The sequence below is a fragment of the Geotrypetes seraphini genome, chromosome 1 (genome assembly GCF_902459505.1).
Source record: "Geotrypetes seraphini chromosome 1, aGeoSer1.1, whole genome shotgun sequence".
Classification (NCBI taxonomy): Eukaryota; Metazoa; Chordata; class Amphibia; order Gymnophiona; family Dermophiidae; genus Geotrypetes; species Geotrypetes seraphini.
Genome location: NC_047084.1, coordinates 293,919,527 through 293,938,459, shown reverse-complemented (window position 1 = coordinate 293,938,459; position 18,933 = coordinate 293,919,527). Strand labels below are relative to the sequence as shown.

Below are 18,933 nucleotides of genomic sequence, written 5' to 3'. Positions count from 1 at the left end.
AACTGCCAGTTTGAGAAGAAAGACAGGCTTATTTTTTGTGTGTTGAACCTAACTACATGAATAAAAGATTTGTTTTGCAGCATTTAAACTGTAGTTTGGCTTTGTGTTTAAAAGTCCAAAGCCCCAATATATGCTCACAATATCACAACTTGCTAAATATATTTTAGCATGACTTTAATAGCAAAATGTGTTGAATAAAAGCCTTAAAACATTTTTGCTGCCACACTATCAACACTCTATCTTAAAGACAGCAACTATAATATAGTTAATGTATTCAATATATTTAAATTATTTTTTGACGTTTTCAGAGTGCCAACCACCAGCCCAAATGATTTTAGGCTTAGTCACTCAATTGGCATATTTATCTTCATCAGACTTGTTTTTATTGTTATTGTTCAAGTGCTCTGTGTTCATTATATGTGCATTTTGTACTCATTATAAATATATCTTAAACTTTATTTAAAAGAGAACTTTTGTACTTAGCTTCAGCAGTTGCAAACTCTGTCTGAGCATGAGAACAGTTTTTCTTAAATGTCGGGTGAGGACCTGTCAGCTCGACATGTTTTGCCCGGAGGCTTTTTCAAGAACGAGTGCCCTATAATAAAAACAAGATGGTGAAAATCTTCTCTTGATAAAAAGTTTATTTTAGCAAATTTATAAAAAACTACAAAAGATTACCCCTTCGAGTTTCCTCAGCTGCATCCCAACTGAGAGTGTTTAGTTCAAAGATGAGCACGGCATTTTTTAAATCCTTTAAGTACTATGATTCATCGAATACATCACAGATGACGTCAGTGAAAACAGGAAAAACTTACACCAGTTTCATCTACTCTAGTTCTAAGTTCAGTCCCGAAGGTGTTACTATATTGAGGGTAAATATCCAGCCCTTCTCACTGAAATTCAATCTTCTTTCATAATGAGAAGATTTTCAGCATGAGATTTTTTGTATAAGCCAAAATATATTTCCAAAGAATTCCTTAGATTAACTATAGCTGGGCATGTAAGCTTGCAGGCCATGTCTTTTAAAGTAGTAGAGCCATTGCTAAATTTTTTCATGACCAGTTATGGTAATTCAAGATATTTATGACTTCCACATCCTTATAGTGGTTGGCACAGACTATTTATTTATGACCTTTGTCCTATGTGACATCTGCCCACAAAGGGTTTCTGGATTTTGTCAATAGTATACATTGCTCATTTATGTTGTCTTGTAATAGTTAAACTGATGGAAGCTGAATCTAAAAAGTTCTTCAATATGTTCTATTTTGTGTCAGAACTGATAATTTTTCATATGCTTTCTGTTATAGGTTGTTGGTCTTCTTCTTCCAAACCAGACACTAGCATCAACTGTTTTCTGGCAGGTAAGTATCTTTGAAAATAGTAAATTACATCCTCATTGAAATGGTACTCTACTGTCTACCAACTATGTATAATTTAATTTAAAAAGGCAGAACTAAAAACTCTCGAACTGCGAAAAAGATGGGAAGGTGATCAGTTAACATAATACATACGTTTTTAAAATAAATATTTAAAATCTCTCTATATAAAATAGGATGTATCTGTGTGTGTGTGTATATATATATATATATATATATATATATATATATATATGTGTGTGTGTGTATGTTCCAGCATAACTCTGAAACACATGGATAGATTTCAACCAAACTTGGTATACATATCACTTATTATCTGGGGAAAAATACTGTGGGGTGGGAAGGGGGTGACGTGTGAAGCTTGGGGACTGATGTCACACTGTGCTGTGCTGTCCTGTCATTGCTGAAAGAATATCTCAAAGGAAACGTAAGATAATTGGCCAAGTGCAATCAAAGGCTAAAAACAGTCCAGCAGCATGAGGCCCAATTATAGGATATGAAAGATAGAGCTGCTACATCTAGAACTTCAGAGACAGTACAGCAGCGTGAGGGCCAACTATAGGATATGAAAGAGAGCTACTACATCTAGAGATTCAGAGACAGTACAACAGCGTGAGTAATAGAAGATTAGAATAAATAAATATCCAGGTGATCAAATAGTAATTTTTAATCCACCCATCTAGCGGACATAATAAAACAATGCAGTTAGAAAAAACTACAAATAAGACTACATAATAAAAAAATATTTTAATCTCAGCTCTTGTTGTGGTTATAGAGGCAGATTGGATATGAATTCCTCTGGCGAGGACTGTTGATAATAGGGAATACAGAGTGGCCGTAATTATGTACTCCACATACTGGACTGGTGTTCTCAATAATTTGTATTTCTTGTAAAGATATGACAGTGGTGGTTGGGCCCATGTGCCTCAGGCCCCGCCCCCAGGAGGGACCTAAGGCTCCCGGGCCTATTCTGATTGGCCCAGGCACCTTAGGCCCCACCAGTAGGCGGAGCTTTGGGACGGATGGGCTAATCCGGCCTCATTCCATCATTGGCTGCCTGCCGGACAGGCGGGTTTGGCTCCCGTCTGTCCGGCCAGCTACACAAAGATACGGGGAAGGGGGGTGGGGGTGTCGTGGGGGTCGGCCAGGGGGGTCGCGTGTCAGCTGGGGGGGCGGTCAGAGGTTCTGGGGGGGGGGGCGGTCGTTGGGGGGAGGGGGGTTTGCGTTGAGGGCAGGAGGGCCTGGGATCCCTCCTGCCCGTAATGTAGTGCGGGGTGGGGGTAGGGGGTCGCCGTGGCCAGGAGGGTTTGGGCTCCCTCCTGGCCCGATATTGTTGGGGAGTCGGCGGGGCAAGAGGGCTTGGGCTCCCTTTTGCCCCGATCGTGTCGGGGGGGGGGCAAGAGGGCTTGAGCTTCCTCTTGCCCCGATCGTGTCGGGGAGTCGGCGGGGCAAGAGGGCTTGACGTTAGAGAAAGGGCGAACCGCTGGAAGAGGAAGCAGCGCAGGCGCAGGGCTCACGGAAGGGCCGGGACCGCTAAGAGAAAGCAGCAGGACACCGGTAGGAGCTTCTACATGATGGGGGGGGGGTTGGGAGGCTGTGGGGGTGCGAGTGGTCCTTCAGGGTGGGGGTGCGGGTGGGAGTGCGTGCGAGCGGTCCTTCGGGGTGGGGGTGCGAGCGGTCCTGCGGGGGGGGGGGTGAATCGGACGTCGGGGGGGGGGGGCATCAGGCTTTCAGGGTGGGGACAGGACTTCAAGGGGGAGAGGAGAGTCGGGGTGGGCAAAAGGAAAGTCGGGGTGGCCAGAGGAGAGTCGGGGCGGGCGAAAAGAGAGTCGTGCGGTGACGGGAGAGTCGGGCAGCATGCGCGGTATATAAAATTTCTGTACATAAATTTGTGTTTTCCGCGTGCTATACCCGTGTGCGCGTTTTACACGGGTGCACGTTATCTACGTGAAAATACGGTAATCACAGCATATAAAAAGACCAAAAAGAAAATAAGTCCAAAAAGTCATAATTAAATATCAAGCAGCTAAAGTGCAGTTCAACTTAGTTGAATCCTCTCAGACAGAGCCCCTGAGGACAACAGTTCTATTAATATATTGTTTCTCTTATAGACTTCCTTTCCATAATCATCTAAAAACAGAAATACAAATGCCACAAACCAAATAAATGATATAAAAATCTACATAAAATACACAAAAACTGCTGGCATGTTTTAGGTTTGCTATCTTTTTTAGGAATGTGTAGCTTTTTTCTTTTAAATTTAAATTTTTATTTTTCAAAATAAATATACAAAGTATACAAATAATTATTATAAATATGCAAATATACATATATGCAAATATACAAAAGATAACTTAAACATGAAACAGTCTAGTTGTACGTATCATAGTTAATAAGCGGGAAGATAGTATTATTTATAAGTCAATACAACCAGTGTCAACCAAATCCAGCAGGAGCAGTACATATAATTTCAGCTAAGAGTATACCTGAAAAGAATAGAAGAGAGTTCCCAATGAGCATCATATTGAGCATCCCAAGCGACTTAACTGACAAGAAGTGACTCTAAATATATTTTATAAATATTACATTGGTATTACATTGAGATAATTTTATGTCAATGGTCCAAGTTACAATAAAGTTGAACAGGTCTCTATACTTTGAGAAAAGAACTAATAGAATGATGTTTTTCAGCTATTACACTTTCAAATTTGTTGGTTATACATACAGTGTTCCACCATACAATGTATTTGACCTTAGATTAGTCCTTCCAACAATGCAAGATGTTTTTAATAGCCAAGAATAATAAGATGTTAAGTAAACGAACATTGGGTTCGGGCATAGAATATGTGAGACCATGTTGTCCAAGAATAATAATTTTAAGATGTAAGGGTTCATTAATATTTAGAATGGTGGATATGGTGCTACAGACTTTATCCCAATACAATTTAATATGTGAGCATTGGTATAACATGTGCGGCAGTGTACCTTCAAATTTTCCACAGGACCAGCATAGATTGGAGCCTTCTTTGGAAAATTTAGCGAGTTTATGTGGCGTCCAGTGGGATCGATGTAATAGAAAGTATATTGATTGAAGGACTGGAGCTGATTTAATATATTTGAATACTCTGGTCCACACTTTCTGCCAAAGCTCATCATCAGCAGAAATGTCTAAATCTGGATGCCATGCACTCATCATTAGTGATATAGACACAGATGAAGTTTATCTCAATAAATAGTGTACCATTTAGAGGCAACACCTTTAAGAGGAGCTATAGTAATAATATTTTGAAGGAGATCAGGTATTGGTTTCAATTTTAGAAGTTCCAGAATTGAAGCACACACAAGAAGTTTTAATTGAAGCCAATTAATATATTGATTGGCTGGTAGTTAAATTTATCACACACTTCTTCAAAAGCCAACCATCGATTATTACATAAAAGATCTTGCAGTGTCCAGATAGGCCAATTTAAGGCAATGTTATTGATTTTAAAAGTGTCATTGTTCCATAATGAAATCAATGTGGTGTCCTTCCATTTGATTTTCATAATGCTCTCAAAATGTAAGAGAACCTTATATGTTGAATGGAAAATATAATTATAATTTTTCAGAGAGGAGTATATTGACAGGATACAAGCAAGATTGTTGGTACCATATAAGATTTTTTCCAGAGACAGCCAAGGAGGGGGAGGGGAACAGATGTAGTTTTATTAAGAAGCCATAATGAGCCCTGCCGCATTATGAAGGCTTGATGATATTTTAAAAAGTCTGAAAAGTTGGCTCCACCGTTCGATTTATCATTTTTAAGTTTGTGTAATGCTATCCGTGGTTGGCTATTTTTCCACAAGAATTTGCTCAACATTTTTTCAATAACACGGTATACATTCTTGTGTAATAAGAAGGGCAACATACTTAATACATAGTTAATTTTGGGTTGAATAATCATTTTAATCGTGGCCAAGCGCCCCCACCAGGTAATTTTTAATGGTGACCATTTAAATGTTAAGTTAAGGAATGTGTAGCTTAAACAAAGGCACTTGTTCATGAGGGCTTGTCATTCTGCCACATGTGCACAGAAAGGCATCTCCTTTAGGGGTAGGCTTGGTTACATTAGTAGAAGTATCATCATTAGAAAAAGATAATATTGCCTTTTTTTGGTCACTAGTGAAACCCTGCTATGAATAGCTTTGATCTTTCTAGAGATCTTATTTTCTTAAAGACATTGGGGCTCATTTTCAAAGCACGTAGACACATAAAGTACTACAGAAACCTATGGTACTTTGTGTGTCAAAAGTGTTTTGAAAATGAGCCTCATTGAGAGAACAGAAGCAGTTTATATTTATTTGATATACCATAAATCAAGATAACATAAATCAAGTTAAAATTTAAATGGATTACATTTTAAAACTAGGGAAATTGGAGGTAATCAACTAAGTAGTCCTGTTGCTAAGGTGTGGTAGCCAGTTTAGCGCATGCTAAATGCTAACGTTCGCCAATGCGTCCATAGGATATAATGGACGCGTTAGTGTTTAGTGTGCAGTAAATTGGCTACTGCACCTTAGTAAAAGGACCCCTAGATGAGGTTAAATAAGGAAGAAAAGCAACTTCAGGGAGAAACAGTAGGACTAATATTACAATGTTCCAGTATCTGAATAAAAAAGGAGATCCATGAGGAGCGTAAATAGGGAAATTAAACATACAGTAGATCATGCTGTTTGCCACACACCAGAATCTGCCATCATGGAACATGATGGAAAAGGTCTGAGTGAAATAACAGGCTTGCAGAGTGGATTTAAACTTCTTAAAAGGATTCAGTTCTAATAGCAAGGTGAGGCCATCTCATGATATTGGAGCTAATACACTGGAGCAGTCCAGTCCAACTTTGACGATGGAGTGGAATAGTTACTGTAAAACATTACTTTGAAATGAGCAAAGCATTTTTTGGGGCACAGAGCATGCTTGGTCAGAATAATGGAAGACCGATCTAATAAACCTGAACGGAATCTGATAATTGGGAGCTAGTGTTCAGCTTGAAAAATGGAGGTGACATAATCATACTTTTCTTACCAAAAAGCAATTTGATAGCTCTATTTTGAATAATTTAGAACCTCTTTAACTGAGTGACATTTGAATCAGGATATAACAAATTACAGTAATCCAATTGAGAAATTACTAAAACAAGAATTAGAATATGCAATGATGGTGGATCAAGAGCATAGCAAACTTAATGTATTTGTTTTAAAGCAAAAACAAACAACAATCCCAAAACAAAACGTTTTTTTTTTTTTTGACAGCATTAGAGATTTGAGAATTAAAATTTAAGATCGAGGGGAGTGGCTTAAGGAAGATGGCCGCGGGTAGCTGGAGTTAGACGCCACGGATGTTCCCGGGCTGCTCTTACCTTTGAAATGGTGAAAAGAAAATCTAAACTTCGGGTTTTTCCCGATGAATCTTTGCCAGCAGCTTCGGACCCGATGGACGCTTTTCTTCAGCGAGGGATGCTAACACAGCCGGAGGATTTCTCGGCTGGGAGAGACACACTGGCTGAAGCGTTACAGCTCTCCCTCAAGGCAACATCACTAACCCCGGAAGAGCGGAGTTTGATCAGTCGATGGAAGAGCAAAGTCCTCCAAGTTGTTCGGGGGCGTTTGACCAGTCGACAGTGGAGGAAATGTCCCGGGGGTGTTCACTCTCCAGACCTGCTGAGATCGGGAGTCGGCCCAGCAGGAGGAGTGGTGAAGCCAAATCGACTATCAGAGCATTCGGAGGAGTTGGAACAGAAATTGCCTCAGGATTTCCTGACACTGACTTCATCACCTGCTGAAGTTCCAGGTACTTTTTCATCAGAGAATCTGGGTGTTGAACTGATACCGTACCTGAAATCATCCATACACGAAGCAACTAATCGCTACATAAAATCAGTAGATAAACGGCAAAGAAACAACAAACCCCAATGGTTCACTGGAGAGATCTCGCACCTCATTAAGGAAAAGAAAAAAGCATTTCTTTCCTACAAACGTACGCAAAAAAAAGAAACTAAAGTAGAATATAAGACCAGATCTGCAGCAGTCAAAACAGCAGTTAGGGAGGCCAAACTTCGAGTGGAAGAAACTCTGGCAAGAAACATTAAAAAGGGGGACAAATCCTTCTTTAGGTATATCAGTGATAGGAAAAGGAACGCAGACGGTATAGTACGCCTTAGACAACCGGACGGAAACTACGCAGTGGAGGACTCCAAGAAAGCAGAACTACTAAATGAATATTTCTGCTCAGTCTTCACCTGCGAGGCACCAGGACATGGACCACAGTTGAAAGAGAAACAAGACGTGGATGACCCGTTTCAGAATTTTGAGTTCACACCTGGGGACGTCTACAACGAGCTGGCAAGACTCAAGGTGAGCAAAGCCATGGGACCGGACAATCTACACCCAAGAGTGCTCAGAGAATTGAGAGATGTTCTGGCAGAACCGTTGGCAGTACTCTTCAATCTTTCACTAAGTACGGGGAAAGTACCGTTGGACTGGAAAACTGCCAACGTCGTTCCTCTACATAAAAAGGGTTGCAAGGCTGAGGCTGCGAACTATAGACCAGTAAGCCTCACCTCAATAGTGTGTAAACTCATGGAGACACTGGTTAAGTATAGATTGGATACGATCCTAAACGAGGAAAATCTACGAGATCCCAGTCAACATGGATTCACCAAGGGTAGGTCATGCCAGTCCAATCTTATCAGCTTCTTTGACTGGGTAACAAAAAGACTGGACTCAGGCGAGTCCTTGGACGTCGTGTACCTGGACTTCAGCAAAGCGTTTGACAGCGTCCCACACCGCAGGCTACTGAACAAGATGAAATCAATGGGGTTGGGAGAGACTCTAACTACATGGGTCAAAGATTGGCTTAGTGGCAGACTTCAGAGGGTGGTGGTTAATGGTACTCTCTCTAAAATGTCGGAAGTGACTAGCGGAGTGCCACAGGGTTCAGTCCTGGGCCCTCTCCTCTTCAACATATTCATTGGGGATCTGACTCAAGGGCTTCAAGGCAAGGTAACCTTATTCGCTGATGATGCCAAACTATGCAATATAGTAAACGACTATAATCTAAAGGATGCTATGGAGCAAGACCTGCGTACTTTAGAAAGCTGGTCCTCGATCTGGCAGCTGGGCTTCAACGCCAAGAAATGTAAGGTCATGCATCTCGGAAACAGAAATCCTTGCAGAACTTACACCCTGAATGGAGAAACTTTAACCAGAACTACGACAGAACGAGACTTAGGGGTAATCATCAGTGCTGATATGAAAGCTGCCACTCAAGTGGAAAAGGCTTCATCTAAAGCACGGCAGATGATAGGTTGTATCAGGAGAAGCTTCGTCAGCAGGAAGCCTGAAGTCATGATGCCATTGTACAGAGCCATGGTGAGACCTCATCTGGAATACTGTGTGCAATTTTGGAGGCCACATTACTGTAAAGATGTGCTCAGAGTTGAATCGGTTCAGCGGATGGCCACCAGGATGGTCTCGGGGCTAAAGGGTCTCCCGTACGAGGAAAGACTGAGCAAGTTACAGCTCTACTCTCTCGAGGAGCGTAGGGAGAGGGGAGACATGATTGAGACATTTAAGTACATCACGGGACGGGTTGAGGTGGAAGATGATATCTTTCTCCTGAAGGGACCCTCAACCACAAGAGGTCATCCGCTCAAACTCAGGGGAGGGAAGTTTCGTGGAGATGCCAGGAAGTACTTCTTCACGGAGAGAGTGATTGAGCATTGGAACAAGCTTCCAGTGCAGGTGATAGAGGCACACAGCGTCCCAGACTTCAAGAATAAATGGGATACCTATGTAGGATCCCTTCGAGGGTCAGCCAAAGGATAGGATCACTAGGGTATAGACTTGAAAGAGCGGGTCAGTAGAATGGCATTATTACAATTCTACTTAAAGGGGACATTAGACTTAAAAGGGAGGGTCGATGGTGTGGGCAGACTTGATGGGCTGTAGCCCTTATCTGCCGTCATCTTTCTATGTTTCTATGATACCAATGCAGAGACCCAAGGTTTTCAACATGGAGACAATTTGGGAAGCAATATCTAGTTTGCAAATCTCTTTGGGAACCCAAATGCAGCAACTTACCACACGCTATACCTCTGTTGTGTCTGAAAATTTGGAAATGAAAAATAGGATATCCAGCGTTGAAAATAAAGTGGATGGACATGAAACTAGAATAAAAACAGTGGAGTCCCAGGCTTTGGTCTGGGTAAGAGATAGTGGAAACCTTAATTTTAAGGTGGAAATGTTGGAAAATATGACTAGAAGAAGTAATATTCGGATTATTAACTTTCCAAAATTACCACTTATCTCAGCGCAGGATACATTTAAAAAGTATTTGAAAGAAGTTTTGAAAGTTCCCGAAACCTCCTATCCGCCTCTCACTAAAATATATTATTTACCTACCAGAGTATCTGTTCAAAAACCAAACCAGCAGAATTTGGATGCTGATAGTTTGGATTTGACAAATTTTCTTGAGAGGTCAGGTGAAGAGATACCGGCAACTGCTACGCTACTTGTACAATTTGCTATTGATGCTGACAGGGAATGGATGCTTAAAATGTTTTTTAAGTTTAAAGATGTACCATTCATGACTAAAATACTAAGAATGTATCCAGACGTGTCACGAATGACCCAAAAGAGAAGAAAACAATTTCTCATTTTGAGACCAAGGGTTCTGCAGTTAGGTGCGACGTTTGTACTCAGATTCCCCTGTAAATGTGTAATGACCTATCAAGGGAATAGATTTATTTTCTTTGAACCTCAGCAGCTGACAAAATTTATTTCTGCTAAAGAGCAAATTTAAATTCTTGAGAGAATTTCTGTTTCAAGTCAGCTCATTAATAAGGTTCTTGTTCTCCCTCGCTACCATCTTTTATTTTCTTTGTATTATTTGATAAAGATTTCAGCCATTGTAAAGCTTACCCCCTCTTGATTGAGGTCTAATGATACAAACCAGTAAAATTTATATTTGGGTCTAATGTTTTTGATGTATGAGAAGGAAATTTTTGCTTTGTTTTTGTATTTCTAATGTATATTTTCTTTACTGATTATGGTCTCATTTTAAAGTTTGAACTGGAGTTGTATTACTTTCTTTGTTTTGACTAATATTATGTCAATACTATAAAATGAAAATAAAGAATTATAAAAATTTAAGATCTTTATCAAATGCAACCCCTAAAATATTTACCATTTTTTATGGATAGATGCATCCTTACTAATAGAAGGAATAAATGGAACCTGAGATGAAGAGCACCAAGATAAGATGATAGTATCTGAGTTTTTTGTGTTTTTAGTTCATTCTTTACTGACCATGCTAAGAACTAACCATGCTGAGATCTTATCTAATTCAAGAGAGAGATTTACTACATAGACTATGAAAATGTTGGAGTTTGCAATACACATTAAAAACCTTAATTGCATGAAACCTTTTTTCCCCTGTGTATGTTACTGTTTAATTTTATTGAATTGTGCATGCTGATGTGAGTTTTTGTTCAACTATCTGCTCTGCCAATGGTTTTGGACTATGGCTGCTTGTTCTGCTGTTCTCCCTAGGTCAACCCTCCAGAGTGTGCCCCAAGTCTGTGAACTGCTGGATCTGGCCAGGATGAGTACTAGCCCCACACTCTTGGTGATATCACCAGGGGTGTGTGATTTAAAAGTGCCAGGCAAAGTTGTGCTGATTAAGGAGTGAGTTGTGCTACATAGGGTGCTCCTTTAGGTGAAAATAGATGTTGGAAGTTTTTTCTCTTTATAGTTTTTAGGTTTTGTGGTGTTTGGGGGAGAGTTGTGGAGATGAACATTGAGGTAATAATGGGTAATGGGAGATATGATGATTTAGTAGCAGCTAATTCTTGTAAGCATCGATTTCTGGGGTTTAACTGCTTGTTTACTGCCTGTGGATGCAAATTTTAGTCTAATTGTACAAGTAATAGTCTGGGGCTTAATCCCTCCATTGCCCCAGGTACATTAGATAGCTTGTGAGCCCACTTTGACAGACGGGGAAAAATGTTTTGAGTACCCGAATGCCGCTGTACAGGGCCATGGTACGCCCTCACCTGGAATACTGCGTCCAGCACTGGTCGCCGTACATCAAGAAGGTCATGGTACTACTCGAAAGGGTCCAGAGAAGAGCGACTAAAATGGTTAAGGGTTGGAGGAGTTGCCATACAGTGAGAGATTAAAGAAGCTGGACCTATTCTCCCTTGAAAAGAGGAGACTGAGAGGGGACATGATCGAAACATTCAAGATAATGAAGGGAATAGACTTAATAGATAAAGACAGGTTGTTCATCTTCTCCAAGGTAGAGAGAACGAGAGGGTACTCTCTAAAGTTAAAAGGGGATAGATTCTGTACAAACGTAAGGAAGTTCTTCTTCACCCAGAGAGTGGTAGAGAACTGGAATGCTCTTCCAGAGTCTGTTATAAAGGAAAACACCCTCCAGGGATTCAAGACAAGGTTGGACAAGTTCCTGCTGAACCAGAACGAACGCAGGTAGGGCTGGTCTCAGTTAGGACACTAGTCTTTGACCTGGGGCCGCCGCGTGAGCGGACTGCTGGGCGCGATGGACCACTGATACAGATAGAAGTAGAGGTAGGTTATAGGAATAGTCAGGGACCACCTCACAGGTCATAGGCCTGATGGGCCGCCGCAGGAGCGGACCGCTGGACGCGTTGGACCTCTGGTGTGACCCAGTGGAGGCAACTTCTTATGTTCTTATGGTCTGACCCAGCAGCGGCAATTCTTATGTTCTTATGAAGAAATTCATGTTAACCGTTCTGAGCTCCCCATGGAGAATGGTATAGAAAATTGAACGAATAAATAAATTAAGTGTGTTGTGAAAATTGGCTTTGTGAATATGAGGTCTGTGAGAAACAAATTGCCAATGATTTATGATTTGTTAGAGGTATATAATTATGATGTGCTATGTGTGGCAGAATCTTGGTTCTTGAAAACTGACCTATTGGTGAGACAGAGGAAGAGTGGTGGTTTTCTGTCAGCACTGGGTTTTAAATTGATTTCTGAGATATTATATGAGATGGGAGAATGTGCGGTTATACAGAATGAAAGTATGGTAGTATGTATGGTATATTTACCCCAGGGATTGCTGTAATACAACGTTTTCCATTTTTAGAATTCTTATTGACCTTGTCTAATGATATTACCAAATTATGTTTAGAAGGGTATTTGAATGTGCTTTTGGATCCAGGTTATGAGAATGATTTGGATGGCGTATTGTTTACCATGATGTCAGCATTGATGTCTCAGTTGGTGAGGAACAAGATACATAGAGCAGGACATACATAGATTAGATCTTTTTAGCTCCTTGCTTGATGGAGTTAGTGGATGAATATATTATTGTGGTGGAAGACCAGTACTGAAAAAGAGAAGGAATGTGAATACAAAGCGTGTATGTCCTCCTTTCGATGTAGAACAGCTAGTTAAAGGAATAGATACCACTGCTAAAATGTGATAATTTGGGTTTAGCACATGAAAGAGTAGAATATTGGAATGTGGCCTTGAGTAGAACGCTGGATGTAGTAGCCCCTGAAAAGATTATTGTAGTGAAAAAACATTATAAGCAACAGCCTTGGAGTAATTTGTCAGGTATGACAGACAGTGAGAAAAGGTAGAGAGGAAATGAAGAAAAACAAGTGATGTAGATGATCATGATAGTTTTAAGGGAACAACAAACAACATTTTTAATGACCAAAGACTTAGGGCTCCTTTTATCAAGCTGTGCTAGCGGGGTTAGCACGTGTGACTTTTAATCACGCGCTAACCCCCGCACTGGCCAAAAAACTACCGCCTGCTCAAGGCAGGCGTTAGCGGCTAGCGCGACCGGTGGTTTAACACACGCTATTACGTGCGTTAAACTGCTAGCGTGGCTTGATAAAAGGAGCCCTTAGACAAAGACATACCCAAACAAAATGGAAGGGATGGAGGGGCAGGGAACTACAATGAATTATAGAAGAGAAGGACATAAAAGGGAAAGACATAAGGCTGGGGCATTTTTTTTGTTTTTTTTAAAGAGAAGCCTCATATGAAGTTTTATGATTTAAATACATCTTTAAACAAATATCCTTTTAATTTTCCTTTGAATCTATCAAGGATTTTTTTCTTCCCTTAATTGTACTGGTAATGAGTTCCAGATTGGGGGGGGGGGGCTGTGATTGAAAAAATAGTGTCCCACCATAAGTTAACAAATCTTAGAGATGGAACAGAAAATAAGTTTTTATCCTCCTATCTTAAGGCTGTTGCAGGAGTGTAAGGGATAAGTAATCTTTCTAAAAATAATGGGGCTTTAACCATTTTACTTTGAAGGTTAATAAGGCTATTTTGTAGATGATTCTATGGGCTCCTTTTACTAAGCTGCGATAGCGTTTTTAGCGCACGCAGGATTTTAGCGCATAAACCCGCGCTATGGGGCTAGAACTAGCAGGGAGGAACGGGGGCTAAGTGCAGAGCCTGGCAGAGCAGAGCACTGAACTTGAACATTAACCCCCTCCCCCCTTTTTATAGTCAACATTTTTTCCTCCTTTTTGGGGGGAAAAAAGTTTACCTTGGTTTATATTTGGATCAGTTTATATTTAAGTATATATAGTATTATATTTCTGTTAAATAATTGTTGTACATGCTGTTAAATATATATATTTCTTTGACTTTTTCATGCTGGCAAGAAATTTGTATGTTTGTGCTCGCTACAAAAAGCTCCTAGCTCTCAGAGAATGAATCAGTTTCCTTGAGGCTAGAGTAGCAGACTTAGAGGAGCTGAGATAGACAAAGAGCTACATAGAGGAGACCTACAGGGATGTTGTAGAGAAGATCCACCTCCAGTCTTGCAATCCCTGTGTTGCCTTGGAGGAGGAAGGTCTCCTAAAGAGAGCATCACTCTTGTGAAGTAGGAAATAATCCTGTAGACAGGATTTTTTTAAATCTTTTAAAACTTTTTATCTTTGCTTAATTATAGTCTTCCTTTACCTACACAAACACATGAAAAGGTCATCATTTAGATGTGGTAGCTATGTCCTTAAAGGAAACTTTAGATCCTTCTATCTCTCTAACTGAAGGTATCTGGTGTCAAGATATTTGGTCCGATCATTTCACTTATTATTTTAATTTAGTTTGGAATCAATTAAAATGTAAAAATTCAAAAATAAAAAAAGAATATCTTATAAGGGGCCATATTAATCCAGAGGAATATTGGCTACAATATGAGTTGTTAACGGAGCTTGGTGAAGGAGTTGATTTTTGGGACCATTGGACAGAAACAAGTACATCTATTTTAGATAAAATTGCCCCTAAACGAAAAAGTAAATGTTGTTCGAATAAACATAATAAGTAGTTTGATAATGAACTCCTAAAAATGAAACAATTAGTAAGATGATTGGAAAAGATCTGGCAAAAAACTAGAAAATTGTTAGATCGGAATAATTGGAGATCCAATATAAAAATTTACAAACAATTGATAAAAGAAAAACGTATAGCATTTTATTCATCTAAAATTGATTCATATAATATGGGTTCAGTGGGTATCAATATAAAAGAGCTGTTCAATCTGGTTACAAATTTATTTGATACCACATGCCATATTATGTTACCTTTAGCAAATGATTTAGCTCAACATTTTGATTTAAAAATGAAAAATCTAAGAAATAATTGCTTGATAAATGATACTAATGAATATCAAATGCCTAATATGCAAGGAAATGTAATACAAGCGGATATGATATGGAGCTCCTTTCATGATTTAGAATGGAATAATTATATTAAATTATATAACAAATATGCTAAATCATATTGTGCTTTGGACTCTTGTCCACCGGAAATTATGAAATCAGCTCCATTAGATTTTAAACTGAATTTGTTGAATTATCTGACTGATAATTTAAAGAATGGAAAATTCCTCATTAATAATGGACATATTATAATAACTCCAATCTCCAAAACCCCCAAAGAATCATTAGCATTAATCACTAATTATAGACCAGTAGCATCCATTCCATTTTTTGTAAAAATTATGGAAATATTGGTCCATTCTCAACTAATGGAATATCTTGATCAATTTTCTCTCTTGCATGAATCTCAATCTGGTTTTAGACCTTTATTTAGTACTGAGACAGTAAATGCGGCTATTTTGGACAAGTATCTCACGGGCCGCATCGAGGTGGAAGAAGACATCTTCTTCTTCAAGGGTCCCGCGGCAACAAGGGGGCATTCGTGGAAAATCAGGGGCGGGAAACTGCACAGTGACACTAGGAAGTTCTTCTTCACTGAAAGGGTGGTTGATCGCTGGAATAATCTTCCACTTTAGGTTATTGAGGCCAGCAGTGTGCCAGATTTTAAGGTCAGATGGGATAGACATGTGGGATCTATCCGCAAAGATAGATAGGGAGGGTCACTGGAGTGGGCAGACTTGATGGGCCGTGGCCCTTATCTGCTGTCTATTTCTATGTTTCTATATTTACGTTCTTTGTTTAGTAAAGGTCTTAATGCCTTGATCATGCAATTTGATATGAGTTCTTCATTTGATTTTGTGGCCCATGGGAAATTGCTGCAATGTTTGGATGCAATTGGTATTAGAGGAGAGGTGTTAGAATGGTTTCGGGGCTTTCTCATGTCTTGCACCTATCAAGTTCGTTTCAATAATGATCTTTCAGGTATTTGGAATAATTCATCTGGCGTTCCGCAAGGTTCACCATTGTTCCCATTGCTCTTTAATGTTTATATGTCATCATTAGTTGCGCAGTTGTCCCAGCTGGGGATAAAGCTGTTTAGTTACGCAGATGATTTTACGATCATTATTCCATTTGCTATTTCTCTTTCTGAAGTTATTCCTAAAGCAACAGAAGTATTAGGTCTAATGGAGCAACGGATGACTGAATTTAGACTGAAGTTTAACTCAGAAAAAACGAAGATTTTGTAGCTTCACTGATACTAAAACATCATTGCGTATAAATAAATTCAGCTATCTTATTCAATCTACCATTAAGGTTTTGGGAATAATACTGGACCAGGGCTTGACTGTGAAGAACCAGGTCAGAAAGGGTTTCTTTACTCTTTGGAGGCTTTGGTCGTATTTTGATTTTTCATCATTTAGAGTTTTGGTACAGTCTCTCATACTAAGCCAGCTTGATTACTGCAATATTGCCTATTTGGCAATTTCCCAGAAGAATATACAAAGATTGTGAATAGTACAAAATGTGGTGGTCAGGCTGATTTTTAGGTTGAAGAAACGTAACACCCTCATATCGAGTATTGCATTGGCCACCAATGGAGGCGCGTGTGAAGTTTAAGTTTGGTTGCTTCTGTTTTAAGGCTTTGTTTGGTTTAGCTCCCAAATTTATAATTGAGCTTTTCTCTTTTGCAGCCAACAGACATAAGAGAAACTCACATCTGAATTTTGTTTTTCCGCCTGTTAGAGGATGTAAACTTAAAAACATCTTCAAAATCTTTTTTTCATATCAAGCAGTGTTATGGGGTAAGGATTTAGAACAATTGCTTTTGCTTACTGACACTTATGGGGAATTTAGGAGACATCTAAAAACATATCTGTTTTTGAAGTATTTAGGCAGCTAATTTGTAAAAATTTTATTATCCACTATTTTGATCATTTTAGTATCTCAAATTATTGGCTTTTAACTTTTTTAGTTCTATCCAATTTATTTTATTGCTGTTTTTTTTACTATTATAAACCACGTAGAACTTTACAGCCTTGCGGTATATAAACTGATTATTATTATTATGTGTCTCCAGCAGCTTTTGCCCAGGAGGGAAAGGTTAGGACAGCTGTTATAGTTGGTGATTTGATTGCAAAAGAGGCAAAAACTCATAGTTACAATTTTTTTTAGGTACTTCAGAAATTACAGGGAAATACTTTTAAAATCAATACGAGGAAATATTTTTTCACTCGAGAATAGTTAATCTCTGGAACGCATTGTCAAAGGATGTGGTGAGAGTGGTTAACGTAGCTGGTTTTAAAAAAGGTTTGGAAAAGTTCCTGGAGGAAAAGTACATTGTCTGCTATTGAGACAAACATGGGGGAAGCCATTGCTTGCACTGGATCAGCAGCATGGGATGTTGCTGCTATTTGGGTTTTTGTCAGGTTCTTGTGACCCGTATTGGCCATCATGAAGATAAGATACTGGGCTAGATGGACCATTGGTCTGACCCAGTAAGGCTATTTTCTAATGTTCTTATGTTTTTAGTCCCCTTATTAGGTTTCCAATTTGCCATGTACAAGTTTTCCTCATTGATTGGACTGATGCTTACATTTGTTCATTTTAATATTGTTATGCCTTTTATGTTAAACTACATGCTGTGTACCTCCTAGGATGAATCTTTTCATAAAAGATGGTTAATAAATACCAATAAACAAAATCGTGGGCAGACTGAGAGAGATCTGGGCTCCTGAGCAATAAGGGTCATGAGCCCATTGCCACCTATAAAAAGTGATTAAACTACATGGAGATTGGGGAAGTGTATGCCTCTCTACTGCTGTGGGCCTGTGACAGAGTGTATGAAACCCTGCCACTTCCCCTACTTGACACTGCTGCTCAGACTCAGAATAAACCTCAGGAAAACCCGGCACTCCCCCTCCTGGCTAAATTATCTCACAACCACAGCAGCAGTGAGAAAGAGGTTTCCTCAGGAAGGTGGGAAGGGAGAAAAGTAGGAAACCAGGAAGTGACTCAGAGGAACTTAAAAGACTGAGCCAGACCCAGGAGGAGAGGTGTGCTAGAGGGAACCTAGGAGCTGGAGAAGCCGGTGGGAAGGGCTTAGCACTGACAGAGTTTGTAGGAGGTAAGACTCTACTGCACTTAAAAAACTGCCTTTGTTCTAGTGCCTGCTAAGACCTGGGACCAAATGCTGCCTGTTTCCTACACCTAGAATAAATACTGTTTGGGGCGTGTCGCGCCCTATGGAGAATGAGACTTGTGTTTGGGAAAAGACTGGGGAAAAGCCTAACTGTTTTCTTTGAAGAACACAAACATAGGAGCCTGTGAAGAAACAGGCTCTGCAGTACTGTCTAATTAAAGGTGTTTTGTTTTTTTTAATGCCCAGAGTGTGATCTGTCTGTCCGTTTGTGCAACCCTTCTCCTGAGCAAGCTGTCCTACTCTATCACAGGGCCCTTGGACGCTGCCCTGTTATCCCAGTGATCAGTCCACTACAAAAAAAATAAACTGTAAGAACTCTGATTTAACACTTATGTATTCCATCAATGTAGCTGTGTTTGTGCTTGTTTAGTGTTCAGCACTGAACCTTCTAAATTTATGAAGTTTGATAACCTCTAATTAATTGCTCAGCTCAACTGGCTATATAGTTGGAATGCTGTATTTTATCCTCAGCTTATTGGGAACTTTAAGCTGAGAAGAAGAGAATGACTGGCCAAGACTAAAAGTTCAGAGGAACAGTGAAAATAGAAACTGATGTTAATGCCAGCGTAAGCTCTCTTGACCTCCCCACTGGGTTTTACAATTTACAGTTTTTCCCCTGAGTCAAAGTTGAATCATGCCTTCAT

General features: G+C 39.7%; 1 protein-coding gene across 6 annotated transcripts in view; it reads left to right on the top strand.

The window, feature by feature from the left end:
• SFXN5 (sideroflexin 5) overlaps positions 1 to 18,933 on the top strand; it is a 534,682-nt gene that overhangs the window by 150,057 nt on the left and 365,692 nt on the right. For all 6 annotated transcript variants that reach the window (XM_033953624.1, XM_033953617.1, XM_033953601.1 and 3 more), the window contains one exon: positions 1,308 to 1,361. In XM_033953624.1, the coding sequence (XP_033809515.1) occupies positions 1,308 to 1,361 (54 nt within the window). The remainder of the gene's footprint in view (positions 1 to 1,307; positions 1,362 to 18,933) is intronic.